The sequence below is a fragment of the Dromaius novaehollandiae genome, chromosome 19 (genome assembly GCF_036370855.1).
Source record: "Dromaius novaehollandiae isolate bDroNov1 chromosome 19, bDroNov1.hap1, whole genome shotgun sequence".
In the NCBI taxonomy this organism is placed as follows: domain Eukaryota; kingdom Metazoa; phylum Chordata; class Aves; order Casuariiformes; family Dromaiidae; genus Dromaius; species Dromaius novaehollandiae.
Window position 1 is genome coordinate 12754265 of NC_088116.1, and position 17916 is coordinate 12772180.

General features: G+C 50.0%; 1 protein-coding gene across 1 annotated transcript in view; it reads left to right on the top strand.

Annotated features, from left to right (window-relative positions):
• Window positions 1-17916, top strand: part of RNF43 (ring finger protein 43) — a 72622-nt gene that overhangs the window by 47358 nt on the left and 7348 nt on the right. The window contains exons 2-8 of the mRNA XM_026107239.2: window positions 2833-2955; window positions 6419-6493; window positions 7871-8002; window positions 8500-8601; window positions 10695-10850; window positions 11440-11542; window positions 12026-13555. Coding sequence (XP_025963024.2) covers window positions 2833-2955; window positions 6419-6493; window positions 7871-8002; window positions 8500-8601; window positions 10695-10850; window positions 11440-11542; window positions 12026-13555 — 2221 coding nt within the window. The remainder of the gene's footprint in view (window positions 1-2832; window positions 2956-6418; window positions 6494-7870; window positions 8003-8499; window positions 8602-10694; window positions 10851-11439; window positions 11543-12025; window positions 13556-17916) is intronic.

Here is a 17916-nt window from a genome sequence, read left to right on the forward strand (position 1 = left end):
GCTGAGAGGGGCAGGATCCGGCCAAGAGCCCCACCAAGTGGTAGGAGCTCCCTTCTGCAGCTCCAGGGGTTTTGCTGAGCTGTTTGGGTGATAGATACTCATCTCTTGGCCCAGGTAGTTACAGAAACACTTTTGCATGAAGTAATCCCTGAACTAGAGGCTGCAAGAACAGGTGGGGCTGGGCAGAGCTTTGGACGGATCTGGCAGGCACAGAGACAGCAGGGCATGGTGTGCCAGGCCGTGCCCACGCTCTCCAGCCAGCCTAACTCTGAGCAGACGTCCTCCGCCTTTTTTTCCACCGTTCATCCCCAGCCCCTTCAGCCTGCTGCTGAGGTGCTCGTGTCTTCTCTCGCCACAGAGGCTCTGATGGGCAGAAATTTTGGCTGCTAGGGCCCTGGAGGCCCAGCGAGGACATTTTGCATTTCTGAGTGGCTGGAGATGCCAGTTGTCTCCCCTGGCTTTTGATGTGTACAATGCAGATGGCTACATCTTAGCTAATTATCTACGTTCCTTTGTTGTTGACAGCAGGAAATGGGCACAGTTCATCTCATCCTGAAGTACCTGACTAAAAATGGTCCAGATGAGTGGCACTCCCTTGAAGTACCTGTTTTTGCTGATGAGGAGTCTAAGTGACCCGCTCATATATTAAATGGCAAGATTGGCATGTCTGAGGTGAAAGGATCCCCATTCTCCTTCCCTCCCCCCATCCCCCTACCCGGTGGACTTCCGCATGAAGCAGCTGTTGGAGTTACCCACCCTGCCCCATTCCCCAGCTCTTGCCAGCCCCATGCTGGCTAAGGGGGTGAGCGCACGTGAGCTGGCATCTTTGCATACCCTGGACCAGTGCTGGGGTCAGGCAGCAGCCTGAGGATGGGGGCAATGTTGCCTCACAGTCCCTGTGTCAACATGGGCATGGATGGTCAAGGGAGGATGGAGATGTGGGGTCTCCCTCAGCCTGCTCTTGCAGCAATATATAGGGGCCAGAGCAGGGATCAGAATTTTTCCCCCTATTTTTAAGTCTGCCAAATCAACAGCCTTTTTGTACAGCATGAGGATATTGTTGTAAAATTACTTGAGGGTTATGTAATCTTCCTTTTTGTTATAACTTTGAGCTTTCTTGCTTGTTTCCCACACTTCCATGCACTGATGCATTACTAAAAGCTGTCCAACAACCTTAGTACTTACAGGCTTTTCTTACTGTACCATAACCTCTGTGTGCTTCATACACCACCACTTAGTCACAGAACACCTCAGAGGAGGAAGCTAGCCAGCTTTTCTAGGAAGAGATGAGAGGTTTTATGCAACGTGACAAGACTCCCAAGAGAGAGCCAAGAATTGAATTCCAGCTTCCTACAGCCTCTAGTCATTCAGCACAAAACCGTCTTTCCTCCACCGCAAGACTGAAAAATCGGCAACAGTTATACGCTTTTCAGGCAGGGAGCAGAAAAGCACTCAGCAGATGTCATTGCAGTGACAAATGCACAGGCATAAGGCATTGCACGTCACAGCTGTGCCCCGGCAGCAGGACAGGGTCCGCGTCACCTCAAATGGGTTTTACCATGGAAACTTTAACCAAGTGCTGCTGGCGGACGTTAGCCCCACAGCTTGTGTCTCCACAGTGCGTGCAGATACGGCTGGGGCAGGCCTCCAGCTGCTGACTTCTGCTCCGTGACACCATGTTGAGCTACTGGCTCTCCTTCTGCAGGGTGTAGTGGTCGGCTCGGTAAGCCCTGTGTCCACGCCGCTGAGATCAGTTGGTCTGTAGCTCTTGTCCTCTCAAGACAAACAGTGTTTGAAGGGTTTTATATATGTCCACGGGGCAGAGAGCTTGGGCCGTCCTTGTACCTCTGACCAGCGGTCTGCAAAGCAGGATCTCTGGTCTGACTCCTGTTGCTGATGGCACTTATGTGAAACATCCCTCTCTTTCCCAGCGCTTAGTTTCACCTTCTGAAGATGAGGGAGCCTGTCTCCCTGGAAGATGCTCTGCAGAGGTGCATGGCCACACTGGGCTGACCCACTGCCTAGATCCTGTCTTGCGCTGTCTTCTACCATCAGCTGCAAGCTCTGCTCCCTGCTGTGAGCAGTTTGCCTCAAGCTGATGACCATTTTTCCAAGACTTACTTGGGGTGTGGTTATCAAGATTTCTTCCTCTCCCCTCTCATTCCCAGTACTTCTCTACTGTTACCTGCATTCAGTTTCTCACTACTTCCTTGGGTTTCTTATCCTCTCTAAATTTATCAGAGAGGTGTTGAGTTCAGCAGCTGAGATACAAGAAGCACTGATTCTTTAGTGCAGTGGCACCAGAAGTTTGCTTTTGTTGTTATCCCTTAGCCTTGCCCAGAGCTTGCTGCTCTGGGAGCAAGCTGGCTGTGTGTAAAGTGAGTCCTGAGGGCTTTGGACACAGCCATGTCTCACAGCACCAGCACCTGTGCTGTTGGGATGCTCTGTCCCAGAAATCAAGGGCTCTGATTCCATAAGCTGTTCTGGCTTTGCGTGTCTGTGACTGGGACAAAGCCAGACTTGTGTCTAGCCCATGGTAGAAATTGTATCTTTCTTTGTGACATTTTCCTGCTGGACCAAAAATCTGACAGTGACTTGCTTCTTACAGCATTCAAAACCACAGTGACACTGCTTAATATCCTGAGCTGTCAGACAGGGCCACGATGTACTCAGTGGGGTGAAGTAGTTGTGATGCCTACTGCAGGAGTCCTGGAGATATCCCATACCCTGTTCTGAGGATGTCCATGAGGCGCAAAGTTTGCAGTAGGCTTGAAACACCCTTTGCAGTGCTGAGCCCCAAGATCTGAGTTTCCTTTGCTTTTTTCCATGCAGTCCCACCCGCTGTCCCTGTGCAACACCAGTGAGGATGAACACACTGAATCAGGATTCATCACCATTGTCAAGCTTGAACAGCCAGATCGAGATCCCAACCCATGCCTGTCGTTGGCTAACAAGGTATGTGCAAAAATGCCCTGAATGGGATGAATCTGTAAAAAAAAGCCTGTTGCGCAGAAAAGAGTAAAAACAAGAGGAGGTTGCAGTGTAGAAAAGAGCTGTTGGAAGGTGGAGAAGAGGCCATGGGTAGAGGGAGGTTTCTTGGGAGAAGCACTGTGCCAGCCAGCCTCAATATCCATATTTCTTTGCTTTTTGGACTGCCACTGCCTAGCTTTGGTGTGGAATTTACTCCAATCCGACAGCTGCGGAACAGCTCAGACCTTTCCCCAGCACCATGTAAGCTTTACTGCCAACCAACCTGTGCCTGTCCCTCTGTTCTGCAGCCTCCCATTGCTTGCTAGCCTGTTGAAGAGATTTGCACTTTCCTGTGCCCCTTTTCCTGTGCTTAGTGTGAAACATGAGCGGAAAACATCTTCTGTGGCCATGTCTTTAAAAATAATATTGTAATACTTCACTGGAACTGGCACATCAAGAATCAGCACTGAGCAATTCAGAGAAATGCAAACCAGATGATCTGGAATTAGGACGCGACTCTTTAACAGTGAGGGCCACTGTCCACACTACAAAGTGATGGGAGATCTTAGATGTCTTCAGATCATATCTCCTGTGAATGAGGTGCCTTAGTCAAACAGCAGTTACTATGTCAAAAGCTGAGGTCACTGGTACAATTCTCTGGTAATAAGGAAGTCAGGTAAGAACGAGGGTCATTATAAGCCTTAAAATCTTTGTGTCTCTGATGGCCTAGTTTAGCCATGAAATACAGGCAAATCCTCCTTCAGCAGGCCAGATCCCTGGGCCCTCCTTTTGCCTTGTATCCCTGGCCCCTTGACCCCCCACAACTGCTCTCCTATATCAGAGTCCGGCTGTTTCTCCATCCTCCTGCCAGGCTCCTTCTCCCAGTGTCACACAGGTCTCTTCCCACATTGCCCTTCTTGACACTTTTCTTGCTCTTTCCCCAGTGCCTCTCCTCAAGATCAGGGATGTAGCTATGAGATGTGGCCCAGAGCAACTGTGCAGAGGCCAATGGGCTGGGGAGGCCTGGACACCAGCTAGGAGCTGGAGGGACACTGGGCTGAGAGCTCACACATGCCCTCTACCACAAGGGCCCAGCCAACGGCCCTGTGCCATTTTTCTAGACTTTTTTCCTATTTGTGGTACTTGAACAAGTGCTCTGCATTCACCAACCCCCCCTTCTACCTTTAAAAGTCTCCACTGGACCCCTATTTCTGCTAGGTATTGATTTTGTGCAGCCTTCATCTTATTCTCTGCTGGTGCTGTTTTATCCTTGGAGTGAGCCTGGCTTTCTGGGGCAGGAGCTCTTGTTGCCTTGGCATGTGTTTCCTGTGATAGAGCTCTGCATGTTGAATTGCAGTGCTATATCAGTGATGATAAGAATAGTCATGTGCAAAGTGTTATCATAATCTCTGCTTTAGCTGTCACTCTGCCAAGCAGTGTACACAGACAGTCTTTTCAAGCCTGGCATGAGAATAACTTTATCCAGCCACCTGATGTTCTTTTCTGCTTCTCTTCTCTTAAATTCCAGCACTGGCTCAGCATCCAAAACTAAAATCAGTAGAAAGGTATCTGATCTGCAAGAACAGAGGTAGACATGGAAAATACCCCAGGAATTGATTTGGAATGATTTGTTTCCCCTCTTCTTGTAACCTTTGCAATTTGGTGTGTATATTTTTTTCCTCTGACCCTGAGTGAACCCTTGATTGCAGTACTGGTTAACAGACTGCTGAAATCTCCAAAACAGTCCATATTTGCACTAAAAGTGTTTCAGTCCTCCAAGAGGGAAGTCAGCTATGCTATGTGGCTGAAGAGATCAGCTGCATGGACAGCAAATACTCAGAAAATGATTGCAGCAAGCAGTTTGTGAATAGCTTGAACAAAACTGTATCCTTTGCACTTGGGGAAGGGCAACAATAATCAGAAAAAATGTTGTGAAGTATCATTTTTCCAGTCTCTGTTGTTTGTTTCCCCATCGTTGGTGTCTTTAGCAGGAAAAAAAATCTAGAGCTGTTCATCATTCAGCAAAGGCTGACTGGCCCCAGTGGGTGGAATTCCCTACCTGCAAGTCCTGCTTGTTCTTCAGTGCTGGCAAACGCTGAGGATCCTTTGATCCTAGGCAGGATCCCAGTCTCTGATCCCTGCCCTGAGCTTCTAATTCCAATTTCCAGCTTCCCCATCTGTTATACCAAAGCCAAGAATGTCAAATCCCATCAGTGATTCACAGCCTTACGCCCTGTCTCCCAATCCCCTGACCTCCAGTTTTTCAACCCTCGGTGCCTCTGTTCACACCACCAGCTCTGTCCCCAAACTCAGGCATCTGCCTCCGGCTCCCAGCTCCTCCCCTCTGAGGTGAGTGGAAGCGACCTGGGCCTCCGAGCCAGGGAGGGAGCTGACCCTGCAGCTTGGTCTGCTGCTCTTCACTGAGGTGGGAAAGCCACTTCCCTTCAGTCAGCCCTAGACGCGGTGCGCTGCGTCTGATATTGCAGTTGAGAAGCTGCGGCACTGACCTCTGGCCCCTGAGCTGGAGTTTGGCATGGCAATGGGTAAACGGCTGCAGCAGCCCTGGCAGATCCCTGTTTGCACAGTTGCTCGGGGCCGCGCAGATCAAAGCACTCTGCATGAGTAACAGCGGCCCAGCCCTGCACTTTGTTCACCTTCCTGTCTCCCTTTCACAAGAGGCAGCCTTGTCTACCACGAGGGCTCGAAGGGCTCGGCGGGAGGACCCGGGCGACCCTGTGCAGTCCTTTAGGCAGTGTGCTTTGACCTGACCAGGATGACATTTATACTCATTTTGCGGGGGGACTCAAAGCTGTCTCTGTCAGACCATGGCAGACGTGAAAAGCTGTGAAAAACACAGCAAGAGTGATCTGACTCATAATCCTAGACCAGACTTGCAGTCCAGGGATCACCTAAGCCTCTCTCTGATGCATGTGGGGGACAGATCACACAAAGCAATGCACAGTGCATGTATATGGGAGTCAGGCCTGTAAACAGCGCTTGGCTGGTGCAGCCATGATGAGAAGGGGGGACCTGCAGAGGGTTTTTGCTGTCCTGGGATGGAGGGGTTAAATAGCCATGAACCAGTGCTAACACAGTTGCACATCCCCCAGCAAATCTAGCTCTGAAGCAAGGGACACATGGCACAGACATTTAGGGGATTTGGTGCTTAGATTTATGGGTTGTCGTGAGTGGAAACCCACCAACTAACGCACCTCTGCAACTGTAAGGAGAAGCCCTCCAAGAGCCACAGAGCTCTAGCAAGAGCAGGCACTGGTCTCACCGCAGCTCAACACAAGCACAGAAATATACATTTAAGCTATTTTCTCAGTCTAAGCAGCAGGCACTTCTTTCTCCCATGGAGGGTCAGGCAAATGCCTATCCAAACAGTCGATGCAAATATAGATGTACAATATAAAATGTCCACTCAAGGTTTTGTTCTTTTGGACAGGCAAAGCTGGCGGGGGAGCGTGGAGCCCGTGCTATCCTTTTTGACATTACCGATGATGAAAGTGCTGCTGATCAGGTACAGACCCCATTGATACTATCAGATAAACCTCAGTCCTCCTGTCCCATCCCAAAATGTGCAAGATCAGGACCCACCAACCACCAACACACAGTGGGAGGTACAGGTACCACTGGGTCCCAGAAAGTTAATACAGGCTAGCTTTGAATCTCAGCTCTTACTTGGCTCAGCCATATGCACAAAGAGCACTTTTCTCTTTTGCTAACCGCATGACCCATCCAGATCTCCAGGCAACACAAGCAAGCTAAGAATTTCGCAAACAGCACCTTGCTGCTCTTGAAGGACATTATCTGTTCAATTAACTTTCCTGCCAGAAGCTGGATACTTACCCTGGAAAGTCACAGATACCAGAGCCCATCTCATACTGAAAACCCTGGTGTACACTAGAGGGAGGATGATTTCTGAAGGCTTTCAAGCCTTGTCTAAACAAAGTCACAGCCAACCTGGTCTGCTGTTGTGGGATGTTGCTGCAAGTAGGACGTTGAACTAGAGACCTCCAGAGGTCCCTTCCACAAACACTACTGTCATCTCTGGAGAGGAACTGCTTACCCATTTTAATAATTAAGGGATAATGAAAAACATCCAATATTAGATAAGAGGACAAATAAGGAGAGCTGGAACCTGAATTAAGCAAAACTCTGGGTTGACTCCTGGTTCCTGGATCTGTCCTCATGGTTCTTTCATGCACTTACAACTTAATTCCTCATGCTAGAGAAATGCAGCAGCAGGTGAAGGTCCATGAGGTGACACTAAGGTTGTTGAGCATATGGGAAGTGGTTAGTGGGGTCAGAAGGCCACCCTGACTCAGTTCAATCTGGAGGATAGAGCAGTCTTGGCCGCTTGTTGAGTCAGCCCATGCCAGGCTGCTTGGACTACATATCCGTGGTGGAAAAATGCACATACAATCCAGAACAAACTGAATGTCATACAGATCAAATGGGTGGAGGGGGAAGACTCGCTCATGAGTCCCACAGAAAAAGATGAAGAGTTACTGTAGAGAAGGCAGCACATAGTAGTGTTATAGGCAGTTGCCACATGGGAGAGGAGAGACCAAGAACTTTTGCACAGGGACTTGAAAGAGGATCACAGGAGGAACTGAGCAGTGTCCAGTTGTGCTTGAAGAGGAGACACCATCATGGGTTAAGCTATAAGAGGAAATGAAGCAAGCTATCCTGATGAAGAGCCGGTGAAACACTGGACAAGAAGCTTCCATCTGATGCAGAACAGTTTTCACAGAGTGATGATGTAGGCTTAGGAGAGCAGCCTTGGTCTCTAAAGTGTTTGTGGAAGGGAGGCCCCTGGCATGCCTGGGAAGCAAGTGTAGTCCCTGTTTCAGGCTGTTCTGGACCATCTCTCACCATGTTTGTTTCTTTACAGCTGAGAAAGCCCAGGGGTCTGAGTCAGCCTGTGGTTCTGATCAGAGGCCATGATGCTGAACTTCTCATGGGTGTTGTGAACAAGAACAGAGAGGCCCACGTGAAGATAGAGGTCAAGGAGCCACCAGCCTGGGTGAGAGACACACCATTCCCACTGCCTTCTGTATCCTCTCTCCCAAGCTCCTGTGCCTTGGGACTTCCCCAAGGTGCTGAGCTTTCCTTCCTAGGGATGGAGGCCACAGCTTTTTGCAGCATTTAGATAACATGCAGCAAACAAATACTCCAAAGTGCTTCAGCTTATTTACAGTTTCTCTTATTTAATCGAGTGAGGCAAAATTTCCTGTCTCTTCAGGTGAGGCTAAGCCTTGATTTTCTCATCTTGCAGTATCTTAGACCATAGCCTCTAATGAGACGAGATGCTGCACGAGGGAGAAATTTGATTCCTGCTGGAATTTGCAGAAAAAATTTGAGCCCTTTTTCTTTTACCTGTGAAGAGCAAGGAGGTAGAGCTTGGCCAACAATTATGTATTCAAAGGCTGATGGTCAGGAAGAGATCAGGATTCCCCTGCTTAGCCTCTAGTTCCCAATCCTGACACCCAAGGGTAATTCCTTTCTTGTTTTATTCAACAGCCAGATTATGACGTGTGGATTCTTCTCACAGTAGTCAGCACTGTCGTCGTCATCATTTTGATTTTTGTTGTCCGCACAAAGTGCCAGCTGAACAGGACTCAGGTAAGAATCTCATGAAAGAAATGGGTCTGAGCGAACAGAAATGCATCAAGGGCAACCATGGACTCAGTCTGGGAGAGGCAATGTGCTCCTTTGCGAACTGGAGACCTGGCCACATGAGACACGTACGTCACAGGGACGTGCAGTGCAATTCTGAGATGGACTGTCATCCCTTGGACAGTGGCCTTGCAGTTCTCATGCTGCCCCACCAGCAGTGCAACAGCCTGCCACAGTCCCCAGCAACATTTCAGAGCTTTTCCCAGGGCCCAAGGCTGTAAAGCTGGGGGCAGCAAAGCTGGCTCACAAGCTCTTCGCTTTAGCAATATTGTCTGTATTGATAGAGAATAGAAGTTTCAATATTTTTATAGAAACTAACAAATTAAATAAAAATCTTTCCAGAGTCAGACATTTTTCCAGATCTGAAAATAACCCATTTCTCCTGTAGAAAGACAAGCTTTGGGGCTCAAAAATTCAACACAGCTGAGTGATTTGGGATGTCTAGCACCAGGTGTCTCCTGTTAGTGACAAAGTCCACTTTGGGTATGCCAGGTTACACAGTCACCTCTGGAAATGAGTATCACCCCCAAATCCCCAATAATTCCATTTAGAAAATGGAAGAGAAATGAAAAGTAAGAAAATACAAGACTGACTGTCTCCTTAAAGCAGTGCAACAGGGCAGATGTAAATAGGAACATGTTAACTCTTGTATATCTGCTTAAACATAGCTAGCAAAGCCACGGAGGAATTTATGTTCTGAATGGACAGATCTCTTAGATGGACACCTGTAGCTGAGGTCATCTGACATTTTCTACTGTAACCCTCTGATTTCAGCATTTTAAAATTTGGGAACCTTTCACTTTTCGGCAGGGATTTGGGACAACTGTTTTGTCAAAGTTCAAAACGTTTGCCCTGATTTTGGACCAACTCCTGAACCTCCCATGAATCAGAAAAGAGACAAGGGATTTCTCAGAGGAAAGGATTTTATCACTGGCCTTGATAAAATCAGAGTGCATATAGCTACATTATAACTTGCTGAAAATCACCATCTACTTATACATTCAGTAATACATGTAGAACATTTGCTCCTCATTCTCTGAGCTTTTCAGCTGCATTTTCCCATGGTGCTTGACCTGCCAGAAGGATGGAGCTCGTTCTCCAGGCAGGGTTTAGGTAACCCTTTACCTTTTTTATGGGCTACATATGCAAGAGAAAGCTGATAAAGCCCAATCTAGTCTGTTCTGCTCACCAGCAAGAGTGCTGTTAGTGCTGTGAGTTGGTTGCTTTTAAATACTACTCTGCTTGGATGCAGACAGGCACCCTGGTACCCCCGTGTTAATAAACAGGGTAGCTGACAGCACATCTGTTTACCCTGCTGAGAGTGGATCTTGGTTTAATGCGTGCGTCCTGGTGTCTGTCTCCATGGACAGTAGGCACAAACAGATCCTGTTTTCTTTCCAGTCCTGTACTCAGAAACTCCTTATCTAAATTGTAATGACATCACATAACAGACCTCAGTGAATGAACACAGGATTCCCCTGGCTTCTTTGGCCACCAGTGGATGGTGAGGCATGAGGTCTTACATTTGACACGGTATATTTGTGCTGAGGAAGTATTCAACTACCAGACAAATTGCTTGTTGAGCCAAAATAGTAACCATTTAAACACTCATCTCTGAAAGCACTGTCCTGGTGTTGCTGTTAGAGCCCCTGTATTTTTATTTGTCTGTTTTCAAACAAGCCTTCATGCAGCCTACCTTAATTAATCAATCACAATTAATTATAGTGCACTCAGCTGGGGACCTCAAAGCCTATAGTAAAGGAAGGGAGCCCAGGAGAGGTTCAGGCATTCAGCATGGATGGATATCTAGAGGCACCCAGCATTCATGGAGGCATCAGTGGTGGTGGCAGGGATGGGATGGGATTTAGGGATGTGCTGTCCCAGCAGCCAGGCTATGCTGCCTTAGCTCTGCATTGCCAGGTGTGGTTCATGATCTCACAGCTGGTGCAGGGCAGCCTTTGCCCTTTGATCCAGTTCTGCATCAGGTGCCTGGCTTACCACTGCTGCTTTTGGAAGCCTGTTTCCTTTCTTTCTTGCAGGACTCCTTGCAGCAGCAGACCATGCAGGCCATTGGGCAACTAGCCACACGCAGGTACCAGGCCAGATGCCGACAGGCATCTCGCTGGGACTCAGCAAGCAGCTGCAGCTCTGCCCCGGTCTGTGCTGTTTGCCTGGAGGAGTTCAGCGAGGGTCAGGTAGGCTGCGGGCACAGCCACTGATTAGTCACAGCTCTGAGCTCTCTGGCCATTTCATGGGGGGAGCTGCAGTGGGAGCTGGGCACCCCAGCGGGGTGGGAGGCCCTTGGGAGGTTTCCTTCAGCAGCTCCTGAAGGCTGGGAAAAGACAAGCAGTAACAGAGGTGAGCCTGCCCTGTAACTTGGGCAAAAACCATTGCTTCTGTTTAAGTCACTTGCTTGCAGATTCAGATTTCTTACAGTTGGGTCTCCTGTTGTCTCTGTAGCTTAAAAATGTCTGTAACAGGTCTATGTTGAAACAAAGGGGAAGAAGGGGTATTGCTTCTCCAAAGTGCTCAGTCTGAAACTCTGTGTTTTGGAGAGGGCCAGGCACCTCTCTAGGCATTCACACCACTGTGGCTGGACACAACGATCAGAACTAGAGATGCCAGGCTGCAAAACTGGTCTGCAGTTCGCCCACTATTAGATGTCTTTCCATCCTACCAGTCCCGATTCCTGGAGCATCAAGAGAGCCCTGTCTCTGTGTCTCCAGGTCCTGTGACATGGTTCTCCTCACTCACCCTCCTCTCTTTCTCCACACATTTCCCTAGGAACTGCGGATCATTTCATGCTCGCATGAGTTTCACCGGGAGTGTGTTGACCCCTGGCTGCAGCAACATCACACTTGTCCGCTTTGCATGTTCAACATTCTCGGTAGGGCTCAGATGCAGCATTTTCCAGCCAGGGATAGGGGTGTGTGTGCAGGGGTTGTGCCCAGGAGGTCTGCAAAGCTTTGGAGGTGATGCAAACAGTCAGTGTGTGAGCAGGAGCATGTGTCTCTGTGTATGTAAGCGTAAGAGGCGAGGTGAGTGTGTGGAGAGGGGTCCCTGTGTGTGGGCTCCCACACCTGCAGCGGTGTATGGTGAGATGCTGGGCTTGGGCTGGGACCTGTGCCAATAGGAGGGGTTACCAGTCACAGAACAAGAACGGTGGGGCCTGCAGGGAAGGATGCTGGGATCTGAGCTCTGGAGCAGTGGGAAGGGTGCTAGGCGCTGGCTGTGTGATGCAGAGCCATGAAGACAGTTTGGCAGCAGTGAGGAGCTATGGGACATGGATTGTAGTGCAGGCATGCTGGTGCTGAGGCTACTGCAGCTGGGCTGTGGGACATGTGCTGGATGTTCCCTTCTTTCTTCCTAGCCAGAGACTCTGTGGACCAGGCTGCAGTTCCAGGCTCCAGGTTGACCCCTCGGGACATGGAGCCTGGACGGCGGCTCCACCTTTTCCGTCAGCACCCAGGACATGCCCTTTATCACCTCCCACATGCCTATCCCCAGAGGAACCTCAGGAGGTTTCCCCCAGAGCCTGCCCACAGCAATGCCTTCTTCCGCTCTCCAGAGCTCTCCCAGCTGGATTTCAGCACTATTCACTACATGCCTTACAGGCCAGCAAGCTCCCTGCCTGCCTGCAGCCATCCTTCCCCCCTGGCCCCAGGGCTGCTGGGCCAGCAGCAGCACGACCTCTCGGCATGTGGACAGACACTGCCTTCCCACAGGACTTGCTCTCTTCAGCACCAGCCCCCGTGCCTGGGGCTCAAGGCAGCCCTGCCACAGAAGCAGCACCGTGTGACCCCGCTGCGCCGGGGAGCTGGCCATGGGCACCAGCACAACAGCAGCGGCTCTGGGGAGAGCTATCTCACGGAGCACAGCGGCTACCTGGCAGATGGGCCAGGCAGTGACTCCAGCTCCGGGCCCTGTCACGGTTCCTCCAGTGATTCTATGCTGAACTGCACAGACGTCAGTCTCCAGGGCATCCACGGCAGCTGCTCCACTTTCCGCAGCTCCCTCAGCAGTGACTATGACCCCTTTGTATACTGCAGCTCAGAGGGACCTGCCGTGGACAATGGCCAGGAGCAGCAGCGGCTGACGAGGGAGGCACGGCCCAGGTCCTTGGACCTGATGGTGCCTGGGAGTGCTGCTCCAGCCAAGTCCCAGATACTCAGCCACGTCCACTACCACCATCATCAGCATCACCACTACAGAAGAGATGCAGAGTGCGCACCTGGGCGGGCTGGGCAAGGGCCTAGCCAGCGCAAGTCCCGGTACTCTGGGGCCAAGGTTGGCTTCCACAGTGCTCGGACACAAAAGAGGACTGAGAAAACCCATCACTGTCAGCAGCCTCTTGAAAGTAGCACTGTGTCACCAGAGGTACCTCTGGCAGGACAGCCTGCCTGTCTCCAGCAAGGCTGTGAGCTTTCTGATGCCCCTTCTGCTTCTCCAAACAGGTTGGACTTTGGTGTAGATGCCAGCAGACAATCGGGAGCAGCTGGCACGTCCCATGTCCCACTGCCCCAGAGACACAGCTTACATGGCCGTCATCACAGAAGGAAAAGAAAGTGTCCCCTGGAGCCCGATCCTGTTCACCTTCCTGAGGACTCAGACTTGCACAAAGCCTTTGATGCGCACGTTCCTTATGGCCATCCTGCTGGCACCAGCTGCTCGCCTGAAGTTCAGCCCCTGATCCCAAGTGCTCCGCTGCCCTGTGGCTCAGGCTCTCAGCCACTTTGGAAGTGTTTAGTCCCACAGTCCGGCTCAGAGCTGAAAAAGCAGGAGGATGGGTTGTCAGGACGGGAGGGAAACCTCATGGTTCCTGTTGATTTCTCAGGGACAGGCACCCCTGGACACAGACTGAGTTTTCACCTTCACTGCCAATCGCAGCGATGTAGTCAGGGTAAGTCTGTTGTTTGCCTCCTCTTTCAGCAAACAGATGAATAAGGGTGGTTTGTTGCAGGCTGCCTGTGAGGATACTCTGGCTGTGTGTGCACACACTTCTGTACTTTCACGGTAGGATTTCCTGCAGAACTGCTGATAACAGGTGAACACAGAAGTATTTCAGATACTGTCCTGAGATGACTGCTTGAATGATCAGCAAGTCTTTTGGTCTGTTAATGAATCAGCTGAAAGCAACAGGCACTGCAGTCTCATCCTAAAATAATACAAATTAGAGATAAGGTGGATATTTTTAAATGAGAATCGCTAGAAACTGGAATATCTCCCAAAGGAAAGGGTAGAACCACATTTCTCAGTGTCCTTATTCACCTGGATTGTCCTACTGCAAGATTCATTATCATTAATGCTTACTGTGCTTTAGCTGTTTTAGTCAACCCCAACTTACTACACTTGATAAGGAGATGAGTGTCCATGGCTTGTGGTGATAGGAGGATGGACTAGATGAGCTTGTGGATTCACACATCCCTCATTTCTCATCTGCCTTGGTTGTGTGGGAGTTACATTTGTTTTCAAAAAGACACTAAAAAGTAATTAAAATTTGGCCCTTTGCCTAACTGTTGTGTGTCAATTCTGCCTCTACTTGAGGCAGAAAATACATTTGAGACTGAGATTTTGGGAAAAAAAACTAACAAGGTTTAGCTGCCAGATCTCGCTCTCTTAGACTCTTCAGAAGATACTTACCTGCGGGTCAGCGTATGCAGCGTGCTGGCGTCCAGAGCAGAACCTGGCCCACTTCCTCGTCCTGCCGCTGACCCATTGCAGGTCCGCAGGCAAATCATTTTGATTTAGGTACCAAATACACATCTAGCTGCCTAATTTCTGTTGAAATGCTGGCCTTAAACTCATGACTCAGTGTGCTCGTTGTAACAGGGAGATAGTAACTTCCTCCCCCTGCGAGTCTGTCCAGCCCTTACACCACGCCCAAGCTCCTGATCTTTGGGTGCCTGCCTCTGAGGTGGCAGGGGGGATGTGCGCGGGGCACAGCACTCGGTGCCTACGGCGCTCTGGACTCTCAGACTCCAAGGAACAGATTTTTTCCCAGGCACAGAAGTGCCTGATGCTGCAGATAGCTGATATGGGAGTTTCTTCAAAGGGCCCTGAGGGATACTGCCATTTCAAGAGATAAGAAGGCAGCGGTACAGAGATGTCTCTCCAATTTGCCAGTAGCTTTCTGGTGCTAATGTGCTCTGAGCTGGAGGCGGTATGCAGTGATATCATCAGAGAGACAGCCTCTCCCAGGATCATGATGGGAGACCTGCGCTTGGAAAGGCCCTTGTGATACGATGGCAGGTTGCTCAGGAATTGATGAGAATTCACATTTCAAACTAAAACCCAGGGGCTGGTGGGGCTCAGCCATGGCTTTCTGCCAGACACCAGACCAGCGGTCGTAGCACATGAGCAGGTGACTGTGGTGCTCCCTGCCAGTCTGACCCCAAGCCCAGGTACTGGTAGGGAAGGGGCAGCTTCCAGGGACACCGTGCCACCCTGAGGGCAAATGAACCATGAACAAGGTGGGGACCTAAGCAGTTCCCAGGGGAGCTCTTGGTGCCTCTCTCCAGCAGTCTCCTCTACTTATTGAACAGCCTTTTCCCCTCTGCTTGGAAATGCTTACCACAGGCCCAGCTCGCCGTGGCCTGGACACATCTGACGTGACCTGCTACATGGCAGCCACGTAGCACCACGGTTTTTAGCTTCTTGTCAGCTAGTGCTTCTTCCAGATGTGCCTGTAGGGGAGAACGGTGCAGGCAAGCACGTAGCACCTTGGTGGTGTCTGCAGACAGTGCAGGGCTCTGCCACCCACACCCGCCCTGCCTGTGGGCTGCAGGAGTGTTTGGCTCCTTCCTTGGCAGACTGTGATCCAGGACTGCTCAGAGAGGAGCCCTGACACAGCTGCCACCACTGGGGGACAGTGTCCCCCAATGCCAGGTGGTCAGTGTGCACGTCCATGTACTTCAGTGGCTGGCAACCATGTTCTGGTCCAGGGAAGTCCTACTGGGGTGGGGAGCAGAGGAGGCTTCTGCTCATGCCAGGCCTCCCTGCTCCTTTTTGGCAATGCTGAGCCTGTCTCACATGGAGAGATGAGCAGTGCACATCTTGCCTTGCTCTGCCAAATGGTGGTTGGACCCAGCAGGGGCTGAATCCAAAGTGGACCCCTGTCACCTGGGCCAGGTTGACTTCACATGCCTCATGGTACTGGCACTGTGCAGCAGCAGCATCCATGTCCTGCAGCTGCATACTGGATTTTGGGGGCAGTGACCCAAGCTGTGCCATCAGGGATGCTGTGAGCTGTGCTCCAGCTGCTGTACAATGTCTGTGCCTGACCACTTCACTGCAAGTGCAGTCTGCCTCCCTTTCCCCTCTTCTTCCACCTTACAGTCAGAGTAGCAGAACTTGATGTTCACCAGAGATTGCTGTGGGCTGGATCTCCGGGGGGTCTGAGAAGGAAGAAGAGATTGGGGAGCAACTGGGAAACATGGGTCCTCCCTTGAATTCCCCTCTCTGCAGAGCAGGGCAGAGGCAAGCAAGGCAACAAGGATGGAGCCTGGGCTGTCGTTCCTGCAGTGAAAGCGTGGATGCCCTCCAGATGCGGGGTGTTGTGGGCTATGAGAGGTCCTGCCATGTGCAGAAACACCCTCGTGAGGGAACTGACCCATTCATCCCAAAAAGAGACCTTGGGGCGTGAGCCACAGTATTGACAGTGTAGCAATCCAGTGAGCTGCCCCCAGATACCAGCCTGAGCATTTTCTCATTTCGTGGTGTAGGTGCAACCACCTTTATTATTATTATTATTTATTTATTTATTTTATAAATCCTGTATCAGGGAAGGCAGGAGTTCTGTGTCTGTTTACATATTCTTAGCTCCTCATTAAGAGAGGATATGGGTAAAAGAGCAGAAACAAGAGCAGATGGATTTAGGAACAGAGGTGCCTGGCTTGTGCAACATTCATCTGTGTCCACCAGTCTCAAGAAACACAGCACAGCGGTATCGGGTACTACTGCGCTGCTCCCATTCTTGGACATGTATGATATACTGCCAGTTCTTGGTCCTCTCTCTGACACACTCATGTTTTAAGCAGTGCCTCTTCCTTTCTCACCAGCCACCCAAATTTTCTGAAGCTTTTCAGCCTCTGTTTCTTTCTCTTCCTGTCTGTGCCTCTTCCCCATCTGTGAACCCCCCTGGGAGGGCTCCCCTCTGGGCACTCCCTGGAGGAGAGGGAAGAGAAAGCATCTCCCTCCAGCTTCAGGGAGGAGCCCAGCTCCCCGAGGGGGCCCTCACTGGCCTAGGCCACATCCTGCTTAGGCCACAGGCTCTGAAAAGACTCCTTGATTCACCAGAGCAGGAGCTTGCACGCCTAAGGCAGGGCTCAGGATGCTGCTGTGTTCAGGGCATTGCAGGGATCTGTGCTGTGGTGCCTCTGTCTCTTTGTAGTCAGTCTCAGAGGCCCAGCTCTCCTGTTGTACTTCTGTGCCTTCCTCCTGGTGATGTGACTGGGAGGGAGGTGCTCAGATATCCCTCCAGAGCCACCGCCAGCATGTTTTGCTAAGCACATACAGTCTTCATTCCCTCTTACCTCCTTTTACCAGGATATAGAAGAACTGATGTGTTTGAAAGCAGCCCAGCTCTATGTCCATTTGACTGCAGTAGCTTCTGTGGATGCTTTCAGGACCAGCTGAAGAGTCAAAATCTCCTTATAAGATTGAGAAAATATACACAGAGGAAGGATTTTATAAGAACTAACGAAAGTTGAGGATAGTGGGAGCTCATGCAGGGCTTATACAGAAAAGCCATCAAGCTGAAAACACACTGCTTGACGTAATAGTTATAGTCACATCCATTCTTTATCTTAGAAAGGGACTGGACATAAATCAATAGAGAACAGGTCAGAAACAGCAAAGATCAATCTCAATAGATAGTCCTATTGAAGTAGGACGCACAAAAAATAAGACAAGGAAACGAAGGGGAAATGTATATATGCCTCTAGATAAATGTTGGAAGACTAAAAAATAGGTGGATGAATTGGAAGGCCTGGCTTTAAATGAAGTTTTTGTTTTAAAATTTCCAGAAACCCATCAGAAAAACAAACAGAGAGACTCTAATTCCCCAAGTGAAATTATACAGAACAGAAGAGTATATCATGGTGGCATGCGTTAAAGAGAGTGTAAAGTCCAGTGACAAGTAACACAAAATCCCCAATTGTGCCTGAATAGGAAGAGTATAGTATTAGCATTATAATATGCTGTGTTAGCATAAACTGCAGAAAAGAAGCCTCCACAAAAATGAGAATCTTCTTAAAATAATAT